The 19,327-nt window shown below is 41.3% G+C and overlaps 1 protein-coding gene across 2 annotated transcripts; it reads right to left on the bottom strand.

Annotated features, from left to right (window-relative positions):
- Nucleotides 1-1,416: 1,416 nt before the first annotated feature.
- IPP (intracisternal A particle-promoted polypeptide) lies at nucleotides 1,417-19,207 on the bottom strand. 2 transcript variants are annotated; one of them, XR_004374120.2, is made up of 9 exons: nucleotides 18,660-19,207; nucleotides 16,954-17,385; nucleotides 15,081-15,236; nucleotides 13,400-13,567; nucleotides 9,800-9,937; nucleotides 8,051-8,173; nucleotides 4,830-5,050; nucleotides 3,305-3,678; nucleotides 1,417-2,795 (listed from the first exon to the last, which is right to left on the bottom strand). XR_004374120.2 is itself a non-coding variant. In XM_032783626.2 (8 exons), exons 1-8 carry the CDS (start codon nucleotides 18,949-18,951, stop codon nucleotides 3,454-3,456), a joined length of 1,755 nt encoding a protein of 584 aa, XP_032639517.1. In that variant the 5' UTR covers nucleotides 18,952-19,207; the 3' UTR covers nucleotides 1,417-3,453. The 2 variants fall into 2 exon arrangements, 1 of the variants encoding a protein (XP_032639517.1); XM_032783626.2 differs by having other exon boundaries at nucleotides 1,417-3,678.
- Nucleotides 19,208-19,327: the final 120 nt, after the last annotated feature.

Genomic DNA, 19,327 nt, shown 5'->3' on the forward strand with positions numbered 1-19,327 from the left:
ACAGATTGATGTATGATCATGCGTGTAGGGGCAATGTGGGTCATGCCCTGATGTGAGTTAAGGGAAGGGCAGTCCCTTGTACCAGCTGGGCATTGCTCCCTGGTCACAGTCCGGCACCCAAGCAGTTTTTTTGCACAGAAATCTAGTCATAGTTCCCCAGTAGTGGACTTGAGCAACTACACACTGGATGGGTTAAGTTGTTTTTTGTTGGTAGTTCGGTACACTTTGTAAACTGTAGACGCTTCACAAAGGGGTTGAGTATAAATATGCTAGAAAAGTATTAGTGCAAACTTCTCCACAGTAATCTTTTCATGCCCCCTCTTCCTGCTATAGCCAACAAGAAGAGGAAAATTTTAAGTGTGGTGATGGCTATGTAATATAAACTTAATGGACTTTCGGTTGTGGCGTAAGCCAATGTTCCATTAGCAGAAATCCAGCTAGCAGTAGGTATAAATGCTTGAAAGTGAAAAGTCTGCAGTAAATGAATATTTAAAGGTAAGCTGCAAAGGTTTTACCAACTCTTAGAGCCCAATGAAAGGAGTTTAGGGATAATGTTCACATGTATAATGCAGTAGGATTGCATTTTAACAGAATTACCTCTTTACAACCTCCAACTGTAGCCACCAGTTTCCTTGTTCCTTCAGAAAAGGAATGAGCTGTATCTACTACAAAGATGAAAGAGAGAAGCCATCCTCTAAGATTTGTGAGCCATTTACACTGCCAGAAACGTGACAACCTGCAAAGTCTGTATATCTTAAAGAATGCAGCCATCTCCCCATATATAGCACTAATTAGTGTAACATTTGCTACATCCCTTAACCGCTAGGATTTTCAGAGGAGGTTGTGTTAAACGTTTGCACTGTTAACAGCAGACCCTGGAAATAGTGGTATGTTGTTTGCATGTAGAGGAATTAAAATTGAATTTTTAAAGAAAAGCAAAGTTCACTGTTTCACTCCCTCTTATTCAACATGGCTATTTGATAAACAAACGACATCCATGGCAGCACACTCTGGTATGGGGCCAGTTGTAGAAGCTGTCCCACCTCTCCTGGGTAAGACTAACTATGTGGTGGCGGCAGCAGATTGCAAATCCACAACCATCAGCTGGCATATGAAAGTCACGAGCACTGGTCAAAGGGACTAATCCATGGTACAACAGAAATGCCCCCCCTGACTACACAGAGTGAGGGAGATAAGGAGCTGGCGGAAGAGACCATAATAAAGTAAACCTGCACGACCCAACTGGCATCTTATAGTATCCAAATGTGGGAAGCATGGGAATCTTCAGATGCTTGATTGTAAAACATCTCCCTCTTCAGCTCTTTTCAATCAGGAGGCAGCATGCAGGACAGGTTAGGGATCCAATTACCCCTTGTTTCCCCAAAAATCCTTTAAATCAAAGGATCTCACCAGTAGTAAGGAAATAATAAATATTTTATTTCAGAAGCACATTTCTTTGTAGCTTAAAAACAACCTGTCAGTGTTTACCTGGTTTAAAGCAGTTTTTCTCAATGTTTGTCAGAAGTTAAACACAAAGTTTCAACAAGAAAATCAAACTCATTTTTGTTATAGTTAACAGCAATGCCACTCACCATCATTACTAAAAAAAGCACTCAGTGTAAAAACTATACAGTTCCACCATTACTTAGGTATACACATGACCTGCAGCTAGTTCTGAGAAGTATACAGCAATTTAAAAGCAAACTCACCTGGTTCAAACTAAAAAGGTATGACAAATAGAGGCTAGCTTCACAACCATTAGAAGTCCTTCCTGAAGCAAAAGCATATAAGAGTTTAATTAAAGGATCAGAGAAGCCAGCACTCTGTTATATAGCAAACGTCAGCACGTGCAGTTAACATTTCTCCTTGAATATGTAAATCATCAGTTTTCAAAGTAGCTACTACATAAAACTGGAAGCTTTCTCCCCAGACAACTTCATACTGGGCAGGTAACATCCTTGATCTGGAAAGTGGGTGCCCCTCTGTCCACACAATGAAGGCTTCCCACTGCATTACACTTCCCATGCTGGTTTGCGTTCCAGAAGATTGTCTGACTGAGCTGTGTTGGACAGCTTCATCTGTGACTTGTATCTGAGTTCCAGGTGACTTATTCAATCCCAGCCAAGACTATGCAGTAATATGGTGCAAACAGAAGCTTCAAGTACCAGGAGTGTTTTTTGTTTAAAACAGAAAGATTAAAAATCTGTAAATGGTGTCACAATAGCTAAAAAAATAAATATTTTCCCAATAAGCGCTCTCACGCTAAATCTAGGACCTTTAAGACAATGGCAAAATGAATAAACAACAGTAGCATCACTTTGAAATGGAACACAGCCAACTTCTGTCTACTTCAACCTGGAAAAGGCTGGGTGCAAGCCAGAGGTGTCATCTTTAGAAGTGGAAAAGAACAGCATCTTGCAGAAGGGTGTTCTATCCCACTACCTGACAGCCTCCATGTGTGTATATATGTGCACAGTGTAATCCCTTCCAGTGAAAGCAGAAGGAAGAGTGGGCACTATAATGAGAGGTGATGACATTCCCAACTGAAAAGCTCAGTAAAAATCCTATGACCAGCATACAGGTTAACCATTTATGAGTCAGTGGTGTCACTTTTTGGAAAAGTAAGGAAGGGAAAGTCCACCCTTGGGTGGATAGGAGCACCTGCCACCTACAGGTCAACAGGATACTAGCATTATAATAGCATGAACAACCACAATTACATTGAGCTCTACAGGAAGAGAAGCAGTGGAGTAAGACTGTCAGCCACTTATCACCAGATCCTTTATCCAGAAAACCTATTGGGGGACAAAGGACAATTCACCTCCAGTTAATTTCTAGGGTGCTTATCCAGAAGCTAAAGAGAACCTCCAGCAAGATGAGGCTGCAACTGGAACTATAGATCTTTTTTTTAAACCAGTCTCACCTGGCACATTCTTTGCCAGCAAAAGACAACTCCTAATACAAAGGAAACAGCCAAGCTGTTCTTTACTTCAGATAAAGTCCTAGCGTTGTAAAGGAATCACCCTCTACGTTTTAAGTCCAGCTAATGATACTAACTTTGTTCCATCATGGGAACAGAGAGGAGTTTCAAGTCATCCCAGCACACAGGAAGGTCATCTCTTAGATGAGGTCCAATTTTCCAAATAGTCCCCAGTTGTTTCACATTCAATTAGTTTAATCTAGTCATGAAAAGCATTTCTGCTCTCAATAGATGGTATTTCATGAAACAGACTTTGGATTGGCCAGTTGTCATTTTAGGGGCAAATTAATTCCCTTTTGCTCAGAAAAAGCCCTACAAACCTACCTGAGATCTTCTCCTCTACCAACTCCACACAAGAGCCACATAGTGGAAGAGGATCCTGGCCAAAGAAGCACAAAACCTCATCGTCTATAGAAAGCCAGACGCTCATCCTTCCCCCTGCTAGTCTTCCTCAAGTTCTTTGAAGATCTATTTCATAACACAGCCACACCTCCTTCACAGCGACTGGTGATCATGTTTGCTATTTCAGTCCATGTGTCCAAATGAGGATTATAAACTTCAACAGAGTCTGAGGTCACTGGGGCAGCGAAATCATGACTAGAAGCTCGGCCTCCCGAGGCATAAAGAAGTCCGTTCACAGCCACAACACACACACCAGCTCTGGGTACCTTCATCGGTGCAACCTCAACCCATTTCTCCTAATGAGGAGAGACTTTTTTTATTTATTTTTACATAAATACACACACTTTTTTTTTTAAACAATCAGCAAATAGCTTTGCTATAATTAAGTCCCTTAGGCATAAGTACCCCTCCCCCACCATTTCCCAAAAGAATAACTCTAAGTTTACTGAAATTTCTGAAGTCCCCCAAATGACCACTTAGTTACTTTAAGGAGATTCAAATATGCTAACAGTACCACACATGTGTGTGGTACCTTCCACCCAGAAAGATCCCAAAGCACTTTGCAAAGATGGGCTTGATCCTGCAAACCCTTATTTATTCTCATAAGCAATCCCATTGATGTAAGGTTTTGTGAGAACAGGCCATCTATGTACACTTCTGGGGTGGAGCACAGCAGCTGTTTAGCATTGCACAGGAACAGCACACAATAATTTGAAACAAGAAGTGAAGAAAACTACATCCCCATTGAAAATTAAAGGGACTGTAGAGGCAAAATGTAAAAACTACCAGGACTGTCAACACTACTCTTATGAAAAGTGCCACCGGAATCTACAGAATCACAGTAGCCAGAACTGAAGTCAGAACCTACAGACAACACCGTGATTTCTAACACTATTTTGGGATACTGGTTTGGTATTGATTTGGAGGGAAAAGCAATAACAGCAGCACTTCAGAGCTGGTTTTATGGTAAATTCCATTGTATCGAATAAACCTGACTAGTATCTGAGTAATACATTGAACAACTTATAGCAGAACTACTCTGCCACATTCCCCAGGATATTTAGTAGCTACAATTCTGTTTATTGTGTGTTGGTTAGCTTCCAGTTACCCAGAAGAACACTCACACGTTTTTCAAACACTACATGATTAAGATTAGATAGACAGACTCGAACGATCAGCAAGTATACAGACACCACCTTGAAGGCCCCTGAAATGTAGTTTCCAGATTACTGACAGGGAACAAACAGGAAATGGAGCTTGTTTTAAAATCTCTCTCTCATCAACTTGAGTTATGTTCTCACCAGGTACATAACGGCCAAGGTGACAACACAATCTACCACCATGAAAAGTAAAACAATTATCGGGGAATAGGCAGCATATATTAGCATCTTTATACATCCCAATAAATAAAGCTGTAGTCTGCAAGGTTCCCAGGCACTCTACTGACCTCTTCAAAGGAATATCTCTCTACAGTAGGAAGTGCATCTTGCGTCTCATTCCATCCTCCAACAGAATAGATGCAATCATTGAGGGCAGCTACACCAAGGTATGCCCTTCGGGTGCCCATTGGAGGAAGCGTAGACCAGCGTTTAGATATTGGATCATAGACTTCAACAGAACGTAGCTCTATTCCTTCATTGCTGATGCCCCCGACAATGTAAATTAAACCTGGAGAGAGACAGGGCTTTTCCTATTAAATCTATGCTTAGGCAGAACAAGCATGGCAGAAAATAAGTTTAATTGTATATCACACGATACTAATTTGATCCTTTCATTAAAATAACTCAAGAATGGAAACCACCATTTTCTATTGGCCCAGAAACAACATATACAAACCAAACAGGAGGTATGTTTACACTGCAACAAATAAAGACAAAACACCATGGCAGTGAGTCAGAGCCCAGATCAACTGCTACAGGGCTACAAATAGCAGTGTAGACATTTAGGGTATGGCTATACTGGCACTTTACAGCGCTGCAACTTTCGCACTCAGGGGTGTGAAAAAACACCTCCCTGAGCGCTGCAAGATACAGCGCTGTAAAGCCTCAGTGTAATCAGTGCAGCAGAGCTGGGAGCATGGCTCCCAGCGCTGCACGCTACGCCCGTAGAGGATGTGGTTTACATGCAGCGCTGGGAGAGCTGCTGGCGCTCCAACCACACTCACACTTCGCAGCGCTGCCGCGGCAGTGCTTTGAAATTTCAAGTGTAGCCATACCCTTAGACTTGGGTTGGAGCCCAGGCTCCAAAACCCACCCTCTTCTCCAGGTTTCAGAGCCCGGACTCCAGCCTGAGCCCAAACACTACACTGCTGTAAGCCCCAAACTGCGAGCCTGAGGCAGTTAATCTAGGCTCTGAGACTTGCTGCAGTGGTTTGCTGGGTTTTTTTTGCAGGGTAGATGAACACAGGCGGAGGTGGTGGGGGGAGGGAGCCAAGGCAGAGTGTCCTCCCTTGCCCCCCACAAACTGCAAGCTTCAGGGGCAGGCAGACTGAGTCTGCAATGTAATGGAGTTCTGCAGAGGAGACAGAAGAGTGCTGCTCCCAGTTCGCGCCCCTGAGGCAGGGAGTCAGAATTTTGTTTATAAAGAGTGATTAGTAGGTGATTAAGAAAGGGCTGTTAGAATGTTTCTTAAAAGTTACATGATCTGTTCCAAGCTTGGTGAACTACAAAAAGTAAGTAGCCTAAATGATAGAAAGTAATTGTTGATTTTTCTACAATTGTTTCAATTGTTGTATTCAAGAGGTACTAACAAAGTTATTCTCCTCCTGTGAGAAAACAGCTGATTTTTTAGACGAAGGAAATGCAGCAGATCTAATCTACCGGGATGTCAGTAAGGCATCTGATACAGCTCCACACAAGAAATTATTAATTAAATTGGAGAAGATGGGCATTAATATGAGAACTGAAAGGTGGATAATGAACTAGTTAGAGGGAAGACAACAGGTTGTACTGAAAGGCGAACTCTCAGGGTAGAGGGAGGTTACTAGTGGAATTCCTCAGGGATCGGTCTTGGGACCAACCTTATTGAAACATTTTTATTACTGACTGTAGCACAAGAAGTGGGAGTGTGCTAATAAAATCTGCAGATGACACAAAGTTGTGAGGTTTTGCCAATACCAAGGAGGACCGAAATACCATACAAGAAGATCTGGATAACCTGGTAGACTGGAATAACAGAAATAGGATGATATTTAATAGTGCAAGGTCGTGCATTTAGGGATTAACAACAAGAATTTTTGCTATAAGCTGGGGTCTTATCAATTGGAAGTGACAGTGGAGGAGAAAGAGCTGGTGGTATGGTTGATTACAGGATGACTATGAGCCATCAGTGTGATGCGGCTGTGAAAAGGCTAATGGGTCCTGGGGTGCATCTGGCAAGTTATTTCCAGTAGAGACAGGGATATGTTAGTACCATTATACAGGGCACTGGTGAGACCTCACCTGGAAAACTGTGTGCAATTCTGGTCTCTCATGTTTAAGAAAGATGATTTCAAACTGGAACAGGTGCAGAGAAGGGCTACTAGGATGATCCGAGGAAAGGAAAACCTATCTTATGAGAAGAGACTCAAAGAACGTGGCTTGTTCAGACTAACCAATAGAAGGCTGAGGGGAGATATGATTACTCTGTATTAATACATCAGAGGGATAAATACCAGAGAAGGAGAGGAGTTATTTAAGTTAAGCATCAATGTGGACCCCAGAACTAATACATACAAACTGGCCATCAATAAGTTTAGCCTTGAAATTAGACGAAGGTTTTCTAACCATCAGAGGAGTGAAGTTCTTGAGCAGCCTCCCCAGGGAAGTAGTGGGGGAAAAAAACTTAACTGGCTTCAAGACTGAGCTTGATAAGTGCATGGAGGAGACAGTATGACAATGGTGGGTGGCCCACTGGCGACTGCCTGTTGCTAAAATCCCCAATGGCTAGAGACGGGACACTACATTGGGGGGCTCTGAGTTATAGTCTTTTAGCCTGAGTCAGCTGAGATGAGCCAGCCACATGTGTTTTACTGCACTGTGGATATACCCCAAGATAGCCAAAGAAGGGCAGGTGACCACCTGGGAGGCCTGAGTGCAAATATTTATTAAGAACATTCATACAAGATACATCTGTGGAGCTCTGTCTTTTGAGATGGTCAATACTGCCTGGACTTCATGTTCACAACCACAGGAAAACTATTTTCAAGGGTAATTAATAGGACAGGGAAGAATTTTCTAAGCTGGTTTATTAAATCTTGGATTTATATTGTTGTTAGATAAGCGGAGACCTTTAGGTTCAAATTCCACAGAAATAAAACCATGTATGAGAAAAGGGGGAAATGGCCGAAAGGCGGAGAACCACTGTTACACTCACAGAGCTGAAAGCAGGATAGCTCAGTGGTTTGAGCATTGGCCTGCTAAATCCAGGAATGTGAGTTCAATCCTTGAGGGGGCCATTAAGGGATTTGGGGATTGGTCCTGCTTTGAGCAGGGGGTTGGACTAGATGATCTCCTGAGGTCCCTTTCAACCCTAATAATCTATGATTCTAAGTTTTACCAAGTTGCAAGGCAGACACAGGTAGGGATCCCTGATTGAAATGTAAAGCTTCAAATTCCTTATATGATACAACTACTCTCTGAACTATTGGTTATTATTCATGTGGGAAAGCCATAACCAAAAACCACTCACCTTGCATTTCACAACACCCAAAATAGTAGCGGGGCACAACCATACTGCCCACTAGCTCCCAGCTATTTAATTCAGGGTCAAATCTTTCAATTGTGTTGCCGATTTCTGCTCCAACCCAGCCTCCTGCAAAAAGGAAACATGCAGGTAAAGTTTGATGACACAGAACTACAGGTCTTTTCCAAAGATAATTATGGAAGGAAATACCTTAGTATGATTCAACAAAAGCACATGTAGAATAGAGAAAACAATTATAAGGCTAGCAAGTCTTATGTTTCAGGGCAGGAGGAGATCACCACCTAGGGAAAACAATTTCCTCCATCTTATTAGTACTGAATAATTATGGGCACTATGGCATATATAAAACATCTGGAATTGGCTACTTTTGGAGACAGGATACTGGACTAGGTAAGATATTGGGCTGTTTTGTTCTAGCAACTAAAATGTTCCCATAAATTTCACTCCAAATCTCTTTTACTTTCCCAGTGGTATACAGTACTAGCATATCAGATTTTTTTTACACTTTAGCATTTGGTTTTAAAAAGCTTTCAAACACCTAATCTGTGAAGCAGTATTTAGAAGACAGTGATATGGATGACATACACACAGCTATGAATTACTTTTCACACATGCATGGCAGCCAATGTCAGATTTTCCTTTTGCTTATTGTTTAAACAATGAAAAGTCCAAATAAAGCATGATTAAGGATCTGCTCACCCCCTTACCATTCCCCCCCGCCCATTTCTTGGTATAACAGTCTATTTTACAGAGAATTGTTACATTAAGAGCTTAAGTGACATGGGATAATCTTGTACGATTCCTGGGAGAACCTTGTAACTCTGTCCAGTTATTGAAATAAGATTCTTTTGGAGTTCTGATCAATAAGGTGGGTGGAAGATTACAAGTACTGGATATTTCCTTTTGTTATATGCAAATGTTAAATAGCACCAGATGAGTTTTGTGTCTTACAGAGAGGATAATCACACAGCCCCTGCTCAGAGAAGCTTACACTCTAGGGCCCTTATCCTGCAATAGACTGTGTAAGGAGGATTGCTGAACCTGCACAGAATCCTGATTACTTCAATAGGGCTTCAAGCAGGCACAGTAATACGCTTGTGTGCTATCAATTGTGGGACTGCAGCACAGATAAGATCTATGATGAGACTCAAGGAAAGATAACATCAGACGGGTGCTCACAAGATTATGAAGCAACTTGTTTTTGCAAGTCACATATGCTGGTATTCCTTATTTTAAAATAAGATACTTTTTATTACGTTGACGTGATAGTGAAGGTCTATTTATTTAAAAGCTTTTGAGAAATATGTATTTAGCTTCTTATAACAATTTAGTAGTTAGCCTGGTCAGAAGGCTGTGAGGGTTAATGTCCGATAAAGTACAGATTCTCAAATAAAGGCACTACATAAGTAGAAAATCTGAGGGGGTGTTGTGAAATGTGTTTTTTTTTTTTTGTTTGTTTGTTTTTAAATAATCAGGCTAACTTGCATACATAATACCCAGACCAAAATATGTGGCATCATACTGAAAATACCCATTATTCCATTGGTTGGCTAAGAGGCTTCACTTGGAAATGATGGTACCGCCCCTACGTTCACTCATAAAAACACCCATCAGCTGCAAGTGACAAGTAACTGCTGATTTTCAGCTCTCAGTATTATAGGATTTTAACGTTAATATTTAAAACCCCAAACTGATCTGATCTAATGCTTTACTAAAAAGAAACTGTATAGTTACCTAAAGCATAGATAGCACCATAACATGGACACACTCCAAGTCCACACCGAGGATGGTTCATGGAGGCCACAGTTGTCCACTGCTTAATAATAGGATCGTAGCATTCAGTACAGTCAAAGATCATTGAATCCTTTTCTCCTTGGTACAAAAAAGGCAGAAACAAATAGATGAATTAGAAGGAACAGCAGTTCTCAACCTATTTACCACTGTGTGCTGCATATGCAGCTCTGTGTGTGTTATGTGGGCGGCATCCACACAATATCTGTGCTACCTATGCAGCCCTGAGGATGTCATATGGGCCACAGCTGTATGCTGATTGGGCCACAAGCAGCTTGCAGGTTGAGAACTAGTGGGGTAGAATATTCTGCAATTCAGATATACAAGCATTGTCCAGCCTCTGCCACAGGAACAGCCCCTCACTTCCAATATCTGAATTGAGGCCATTGCTCTCATCTTGTCAAAGTGCAAAAGCAACAAAAGCCTTGTCTACACTAGAAAACTGAATTAGCGCTGAAAATGGTTTTCAGAAATTGTTTCCCAAAACCGTTGTGAGTGAAACACTGCAGCATTGTGCTTCTGCATGAAATATTTCACTCTACAGTGCTATTACTAACCTAGGTAGGAAAATACAGGGTTTTTTTAAGACTATAGCATTTAACCTTATAGTATATCTTTTGTTTCGTTTTACTACATGTACACACTACTTTCATTTTAGACAGACGGAGCTAACCTTCCCATATCCTGGACACCATCAGCTGAGAAAAGGAAAGCTCTGTTAGTGAAGGAGTTTATACAATAACGAGGTGTAATTTAAGCTGACAATTTTACTAAATGTGCCACTTGGTCCCAAGGAATAACAAGGAAATCCACTAACTGGTTAAAAGACAGAAAACAAATGGTAGGAATAAATGGTCGGTTTTCCCACTGGAGAGAGGTAAATAGCAGGGTCCCCCAAGGATCGCTACTAGGATCAGTGCTGTGCAACATATTCATAAATGATCTGGAAAAGGGGGTGAACAGTGAGGCAGCAAAATTTGCAAAATTACTGAAGATAGTGAAGTCCAAAACAGACCGCAAAGAGTTACAAAGGGATCTTGCTAAATTGGGTAACTGGGTAACAAAATGGCAGATCAAATTCAATGTTGACCAATGCAAAGTAATGCACATTGGAAGACATAATCCCAGCTGTACATGTAAAATGATGGAGTCTAAAGTAGCTGTTACCACTCAAGAAAGAGATCTTGGAGAGTTCCCTGAAAAACATCTGCTCCATGTGAAGCAGTAGTCAAAAAGGTTGACTGAATGTCAGACCTATTAGGAAAGGGATAAATAATAAAAAAGAGAATATCATGAAGCCACTATGTAAATCCATGGTGCACCTACTCCTTGAATACTGAAATTGGAAATGTACAGAGAAGGGGAACAAACACAATTAGGAGTATGGAAAAGCTTCCACACGAGGAAAGATTAAGAAGACTGGGACTGTTCATCTTAGAAAAGAGACGACTAAGGGGGGAATATGATTGAGGTCTATAAATCATGACTGGTGTGAAGAATGTGAAGTGTTATTTACTCCTTCACATAACACAAGAACCAGGGGTCACCCGATGAAATTCATAGGCAGCAAGTTTAAAACAAACAAAGGAAATACTTCTTCACAAAACGCACAGCCAACCTGTGGATCTCGTTGCCAGGGGATGTTGTGAAGGCCAAAAAGTATAACAGGGTTCAAAAAAGAATTAGATACGTTCAAGGAGGATAGGTCCATCAATAGTTATTAGCCAAGATGGTCAAGGACACAAGCCCATCCTCTAGGTGTTCCTAAACCTCCAACTGCCAGAAGGTCGGAGTGGACAACAGGGGATGGATCACTTGAAATTGCCCTGTTCAGTTCATTCTCTCTGAGGCATCTGGCACTGGCCCCTATCAGAGACAGGATACTGGGCCAGCTGGACCATTGGTCTGTCCCAGCAGTATGGCCATTCTTACGATCTAGTGCCACCTTTTGGAAGAATGGAAAATACATTAAAACTGCTAAGGACTCTCCTATACTATTAATTTGGAGCACCACCAACAACATCCATATACAGAATAGTAACTTAGTCCCAAAGAACACAAATACACACTTGAAGTCATTTCTGACCTTGGTCTGCAGGAGATATTTTTCCAGTTAGTCCACAAATTAATGCACATTTCACTCAGGTATTCATGACTACGCCACAGTTTAACCTATTTGTCAAAATATGAGACTCTTCCCTATATCAGTGTTGCCTTAACACTGATAGTATGGTAACAACAAAAATCCTACACTTCCCCATTCAGAGGTAAAGTAAAGTAAAAATCTGACATATGTTTAAGGAAGTACCATCACAATGTACGATGCTCCTGAAATATATTCAACACATTCAGCAAACGTCGGGGATAATAGGGTTATAAGTAGTAGACAGCATGGATTTGCCAAGAACAAATTATGCCAAACAAATCAAATTTCCTTCTTTAACAGGTTTACTGGCCTGGTGGATAGATGGGAAGCAGTAGACATGATATTTCTTGATTCAAGAAAGGCTTTTGACATAGCCCCACATGACACTCTCAGAGACAAACTAGGGAAATGAGGTTTGGATGAAAATTATTATAAGGTGGGTGCACAACTGGTTGAAAGACCGTACTCAAAGGGTAGTTATCAATAGTTCACTAACTGGGAGGGCGTATCTAGTGGGGTCCCATAGGGTCAGTACTGGGTCCAGCAATATTTTCATTAATGGCATGGATAATGGAGTGGAAAGGACCCTTACAAAATTCATTAATGACACCAAGCTGGGAGAGGTTGCAAGCCCTATGGAGTACAGGATTAGAATTCAAAACAACTTTGACAAATTAGAGAATTGGTCTCAGTTTACAAGATGAAATCCAATAAAAACTAGGGCAAAATACTACACTTCGGAAAGGAAAAATCAAGTGCACAATTACAATATAGGGAACAAGTGGCTAGCTGGTAGTACTGCTGAAAAGGATCTGGGGGGGCTATAGTGAACCACAACTTGAACATGAGTCAAGGTGATGCAGTTGCAAAAATGGCTAACATTATTCTGGGGTATTTTAACAGGAATGTCACATGTAAGCGACAGAGGTAATTATCCCCCTCTACTCAGCACTAATGAGGCCTCAGCTGAAGTACTATGTCAAATTGTGGGTACCACACTTTAGGAAAGAAGTCTACAGAATGACAAAAAAAATAATAAAAGCTTTAGAAAACCCCTATCTATGAAGAAAGATTAAAAAAATGGGTATATTTGATCTTGAGAAAAGAAAACTGAGGGGTGACCTGTCAAATACATTAAGGGCTCATATAAAGATAGGGATCAATTTTTCTCCATGTCCACAGAAGGTAGGACAAGAGGTAATGGGTTTAATCAGCAGCAAGAGAGATTTAGGTTAGCCATTAGGAAAAATTTTCAACTATACATTCTGGAACAGGCATGACAGGAAGGTTGTGAATCCCTATCACTGGAGGTTTTTAACAGCAGGTTGAATAAACATATCAGGAATTGTCTAGGTATACTAGGTTATCCACAGTAACACATTCCTTTCATCCTTCACCTCCAATGGCATAAACCATTCCTCCCACCACGGCCACTCCCAGCCCGCTGCGAGCCTGGTGAAGTGAAGACACAGTGGTCCAGTAGTGACTGAAGGTGTCGAAACGCTCCACACAACTGAGGGCTCTGCTGTCACTCCAGCGTCCCCCCTGCAGTCGAGTATATCCACCTAGGCAACAGACAGAACGTACATGCGTAAGTTAGCAGCTCTCCCTCTTCAAGGTCTTAGCCAGTTCTAATGCAGGGGTTCAAGTGTTACAAACAGCCAAAACAATAGCAAAAGATATTCTAAAGCGTGACTAACATCTCTCTTCTGTGTAGTCATGCCTATGCTAATGCTCATCAAATCAGACTTCTTCCTTCAGCAGGGAACTTCAGAAACTATTCCAGCAGAGAAATCAATATTGTTTTTAGTGTTTGAAAAATCACTGGGGGGACAGTGTGGTCTAGTGCAGAGAGCATTGGATTGGGACTCAGGAGACCTGGGATCTACTCTCAGCCTGCTGACGTGACCTTGGGCAAGTCACTTCCCCTCCATGTGCCACTGTTTCCCCATCTGTAAAACTGGATGATGATGCTGACCTCCGCTGTAAAGCGCTGTGAGATCAATTGATAATCTTATCAATTTGGGGATTCTGAATGTTTGCTAGAACAGCTGGATACAAACACCTTCCAGGAGTATTAGATGCTGAAGCACCTTACTATGCATCAATGGAATTTTTTTCCTAGATTGACTAAGTATCTGATGACGGAAGAAGGATGATTTTGTGGTCGAGGCATAATACTGGGATAGCACTGAGACTTAGGAGGAGATAAGGTTTTTATTCTATGCTCTGCCACAGATTGTTTGTGACACTTTGAGCAATTCAATTAATCTCATCATCTCAGAATAAGTTTTCTCATCAGAAAAATTAAGATGATAGTACCAACTTCAAAGGGCCACTGGGAAGCTTATTTCAATATATGTTTGCAATGCACTTTGAGATGCCTGAATGAAAGGTGCTAGAGAAAAGTAATGTTATCTGACCTAAGACCTTAATCTCATGACAGTTTTGCAATTCTTAATACACCAACTCATGGAATGGTCACCTTCATCATTACTAGCAATAAGCGCTCAACACAAACTTCTTTTCAGAGGGTAAACATATCAAATGAACAGTGGAACTAAAAAATTTGAGTATAACCCCAAATGCAAAAGGTATGAGTATTCTTTGATTATACCCATCATTCATAAAAGACCCATTAATTTACAAAGATGACCAAACTGGCACAAAAATGCTTATTATAAAGGGAAAAAAGGGGGAAGAAACATAACACCCTTAGAAGAATACAAACAAAACAGAGTACATGTTTTGTACATATGTTCCACTTGTGAACAGTACACATAACAGGCTGCATTATTGCTCTGCACCTGAGGCAAGTGATTCCTGAAAGACTACTCCAGACTGTGATACTGCATTCAGGAAAGATGAAATATGAACGTATTTGTATTTTGTAATGTGCACCAGTTATTTACGAATAAACACATTATTCACAATTGTAGTGCGGCAACAAAGTCACTGTATTAGATACAAAGTACTATTTTGGAAGCTACCTTTTGATAAAGAATTTAAAAGGTTTTAATGTAATATGAAATATCAAGTCACTGTTTTTCAAAAAGGTTAAAGCAACCAGATTCTAACCTACTGCATAAAGATACTTCCTGGCTTTCCTCCTGGGACGAGCCTTAGATGTTTGCAGAAAATTGCTGACTTTGTTCTCTTTGGGAGACTTACAGATTTCACAATATTCTTTCAACAGGGTTTGCAGAGCCACCCGAAGGCTGAAATCTGAAACTCCTTGGAAAAGAAAAATTAGAGAGAGACATGAAAGAAAAAGTCACAATGACAACTATAAACATCAGTAATTGACCAACCCCAAGGGGAAAATATATAAGTCAACTATCATCATCATCATCAACACCACCACCTACTCCTCCTCCTCCTCCTCTATGCTTCTCATATGACAAACCAAGACAGATTTAGAAAATTCTGGTCCAAAAGTTTCACAAAGGCTTAGTTTTAAAATCAAAACGTGAGTATATATTAAATACTCCTGGGGGCATTTTGCACCAAAAAATTAAAAATTGTGTGCATGATATTTTAAAATTCTGCAAATGTTATTTGTCAAAATAACACTACATTACCAAAATAATTGAAACTGGTTTGGTTATCTATTTCAAAGTATTGTTAGCAAGTATAACTGCAACAATACAGACACACAAAAATTCCCCCAGGAGTAGAGAGTTAAAGAAACACCTATGACAACGCAGTTCCTCTTTCTCCATCCCCTTTCCCCGCCCACCCAGAGCCCAGCTGTGGGCATGCCCCCAGCCCAGATACCCACACCCTCTGCACACACACCCCAGAGCCCAGCCCTGTGGCCCCCCCTTGCCCAAATACCCAACCCTTCCCCACCAGAGCGCGGGGCCCAGAGGAAGAAACAGCCTGCGGCTCTTTTCCAGGCTTACACAGTTTCCTCCCCTTTCTTCAGGGCATGCTGGGAACTGCAGCTGCCAGGAACCCTCTAGCTCAGGGGTTCCCAAACTGGGGTTTGCAGAAATATTACATGGTGGAAAGAGCTGTCCCTAGGGACCCCAGGCAGCACAGGGCCAGCAGCCCAGAGCTCCTGGACTTCCAAGAGCTAAGCAGATCAAAACAAGCATATCTATCACACTGAGGAGATTTAAACTTCGAGACTCCTTATAAGAAATGGAAAGGGAGATGGATTTTTTGCTGTTTTTATAATTAAATAGGCAGTTAGTATTGTTTTTTAAATTATTATGAAGAACAAGTTTAAGCTTTGTTGTAATGTGTGTTGCTTGGACTGCTCAAGACCTGAATGCTTGTGTAGGAGGAACTCTGAGTTGGCTTCTTAAATACCTTCATGATGTTTCCCATTTGATACTCCTTGATGAAACATAGGAGCCTAGTCTTATAACAGGCTTATTCAAAGTGATACAAGCTACGAAAGTCAGATCTTGGAAGAGTGTTGCTGTTTTCATAATATAATAAAAATACTGTAATGATAAATAAGTGTGTAATAAGCTTGTTATAAAAAATTAAATTTCCAAGATCACTGCTTTTACAATTTATACTCAGGTAAAGGAGAAAATCCCTGGAAATAGTCATTTTTAGGAGAGGTTCACAAGAGTTGACATTTTAGTGAAAGAGGTTCACAGACTGTTAGAAAGTTTCGGAACCACTGCTCTAGCTCCCTCCCTCTCCCCCCAGCAGTGTCTTCTATGTACTAGCTGGGCTCTGCTGGGTCCAGTGGCCCCTAACAGTGGCTAGCAGCACAGCAGCTGATTTATGTGGGGGAAAGGAAATTCTGCATGCACATTAATTTCTGCAAAATTCTGCATTGCAGTGACACAGAATTGCCCCAGGAATAATTTTTTAGTATAATAGTCAGTTGTTACATTTTAAAACAGGAAAAAATAAAACCCAGTGATCCTTTACCAAGGACAAATACTCCATCCAAACAAACATCTTCATTTTTCTTTCTCTCTGTTACCTTCTATGTATTTTAAGAGTCTCTGGGATGGTAACAGAGGGAATCGAACTGGATCCAGCACTTCCACCACATGTTTCTTTCTTTTTCCCAGATCCTTCAAAATCCACTGCATTGCAGCTGTGAAAACTTGGTACTCATCCTCTATAGTAAGCTCCTCACTTCGCAAGATCTTAATAAGCTGCTCCTTTGTTAGCGCCAGAAACTCCTCGCCACTCTGAACTTCCAGAAAGTGAGCATGGATGTAATTCTCTGTGAACTCCTGTAGGTCATGGCAGGCAATTTGCTCAGAGAATTGGAAGAGTCCAATGCAATTCAAGGGGTCGATCTGTCCCTTCAGAAATTCACAGCAAAGATCCACAACTTCAGTCAGCTGGAGCATGTCTGCTGCTACTATCAGCTCCTGAACATTACTCTCACCAATATTCACTACTCCTGTGTGCAGAGAACAACGTGACAAACAGGACACATTTCAGATGTTATAATAGCCTAAACAGTGGTAAGCCCTAGTCTTTTCCATTTGAGTTGGACATTTTGAACTGAACATTCATTTGCCTTGCAAAATTACTGTCAGCTCAGTAACGTAGTAAGATGTTTACAAGTATCTGAAAAGGAATTTATCTGGAAGTCGCATACTTACATTAAATTTGGTAAATACAAATATGCGGGATAACCCAGAATGCCTGTGAATCACAGACAGAGTCTTGCTGATTTTCTGCTGGATGGTTATTCCAGTGACTCATCGACTGAAGACCACAGCATAATTAAATACTATGACCTACTTATGCTATGTTTAGAGATGCGTATAAAATTTCTTTATCAGCAAAACACACAAAATAAGTCCCTTCTTGCCCCCTTTCTTTTAGGCCTTGATCCTACGAAGGCTCTGCTTTAACTAGATTTCAATAGCAAAATACATGTGCTTAAAGTTAAGAAATACTAGGAGGGAGGAAGGATTAGGAAAATTCTTACTAAGGTTATTGCTTTGTAAAACTTGTCTACATGAGTGACTTGAGGATTCTAGATTTTTTTTTTAAAGTTAGATAGGGAGAGAGAGATATTGCAGCTACCACGGAATGTCACTCAATCTAGCCCTAATGGTTATCCAATTATTTGAAGACATCAAAGCAAAGGCAGAAAAAGGATGGTGACCTTACAGATCAATTCAGGAAGGTGGTTCCAACTCTAAGGAGTCTTATGGAAGAAAAAGTGTAAAGTTGTGGGAGAAACAGCCAAACTGACAGTCAAGGCCAGCATCATTGGTGGAAAGGGCCAGCATGATAATGAATAGCAGTCAACTACATGCACAGTGATACATACCTGCACATGTATATAGTATGTGCATGTTTATATGTATTCAAACACTTAGAGACAACTCACTTTTGTAGTAAGTACAACACACAGTACTGAATTTCTCCTCACTGTACAGAAGAACAGAATCTTAGAATGCAGAGATAAAGACGACCTTTTAGAGCCTCTAGTTCCTCTCCATGCCAGTACAGGACTGATTCCTATTGTACTTTTACAAATGTTTAGTCCAGCCTAGTTTTAAATGTGCTAAGGAATGGTACTTTCAGCACTGTACTGTAAGCTGCACAGGTCAGCAGCCTCATTAAGGATCTGAGCCAGTCAATAATTGTCATAGTACAAGGTGATCTATATAAAGTGAACATTCCACTTTTCATTCAGAATAGCAAACGTAAATATACCTGTGTAAATAAAATCCAGGAGCAGCTGAAAGATGCCAGCCTCTACTCCTAAGAGCCGTACTACATCCTTTGAAGATTCTTTCATCCCTCCCGTGAACAGAGCAGCAAAGTAAGGGCTGCTTGCAGCCAAGACCAGGCGATGGACCTTAAATCCTTCTTCACCAACCTGGAGCTGCACATCACAGAAATTATGTGCACCTCTCATTTTGTTCATCTGGGCAAGGATGAGACGAGCATGTTTGTCTGAGGAGAAAGGGCTGTTGCTGACCCTGGGACAAGCCACACAAGCCATGATGATCAGAGAGAAGACCAAAGGCTACAGTCCATTGTCAGTCTGCAAGAGCCTAGGAAAGAGAATTAATAACTTGGGCAGGTTCATCTAATGGAATCAACACTCCCCATTCTTAGAGTAACGGTGTTTTGATGAATTAAGGGAACTCGAAGAATGCAGCAGCCAGAAAGAACGTGCTTAGCATGGAGCACACAAAACTTTTCCCAACAGAGGGTCACAGGGGCTGCAGAGGAGGGAGACTGGGTGACGGGGAGCAGCGCAGGGATTGGGGTCCGGACGGCAGGGAGGGGGGGCAGTGCAGAGGCGGGGGGTCTGGAGGCAGCAGCGCAGGGATTGGAGGTCTGGGAAGCGTAAGGGTTGGGGGACCTGGGCACAG

This window comes from Chelonoidis abingdonii, chromosome 7 (genome assembly GCF_003597395.2).
Source record: "Chelonoidis abingdonii isolate Lonesome George chromosome 7, CheloAbing_2.0, whole genome shotgun sequence".
NCBI lineage: Eukaryota > Metazoa > Chordata > Testudines > Testudinidae > Chelonoidis > Chelonoidis abingdonii.

Excerpts from the sequence above, each read along its gene's own strand:
- IPP (XM_032783626.2), bottom strand. The coding sequence starts at position 18,951 with ATGGCTTGTGTGGCTTGTCCCAGGGTCAGCAACAGCCCTTTCTCCTCA. Across the intron at positions 13,568-15,080 it reads GAAGTATCTTTATGCAGTAG|GTGGATATACTCGACTGCAG; the intron begins GTTAGAATCTGG and ends TCTGTTGCCTAG. Across the intron at positions 3,679-4,829 it reads AGAGATATTCCTTTGAAGAG|GAGAAATGGGTTGAGGTTGC; the intron begins GTCAGTAGAGTG and ends TCTCCTCATTAG.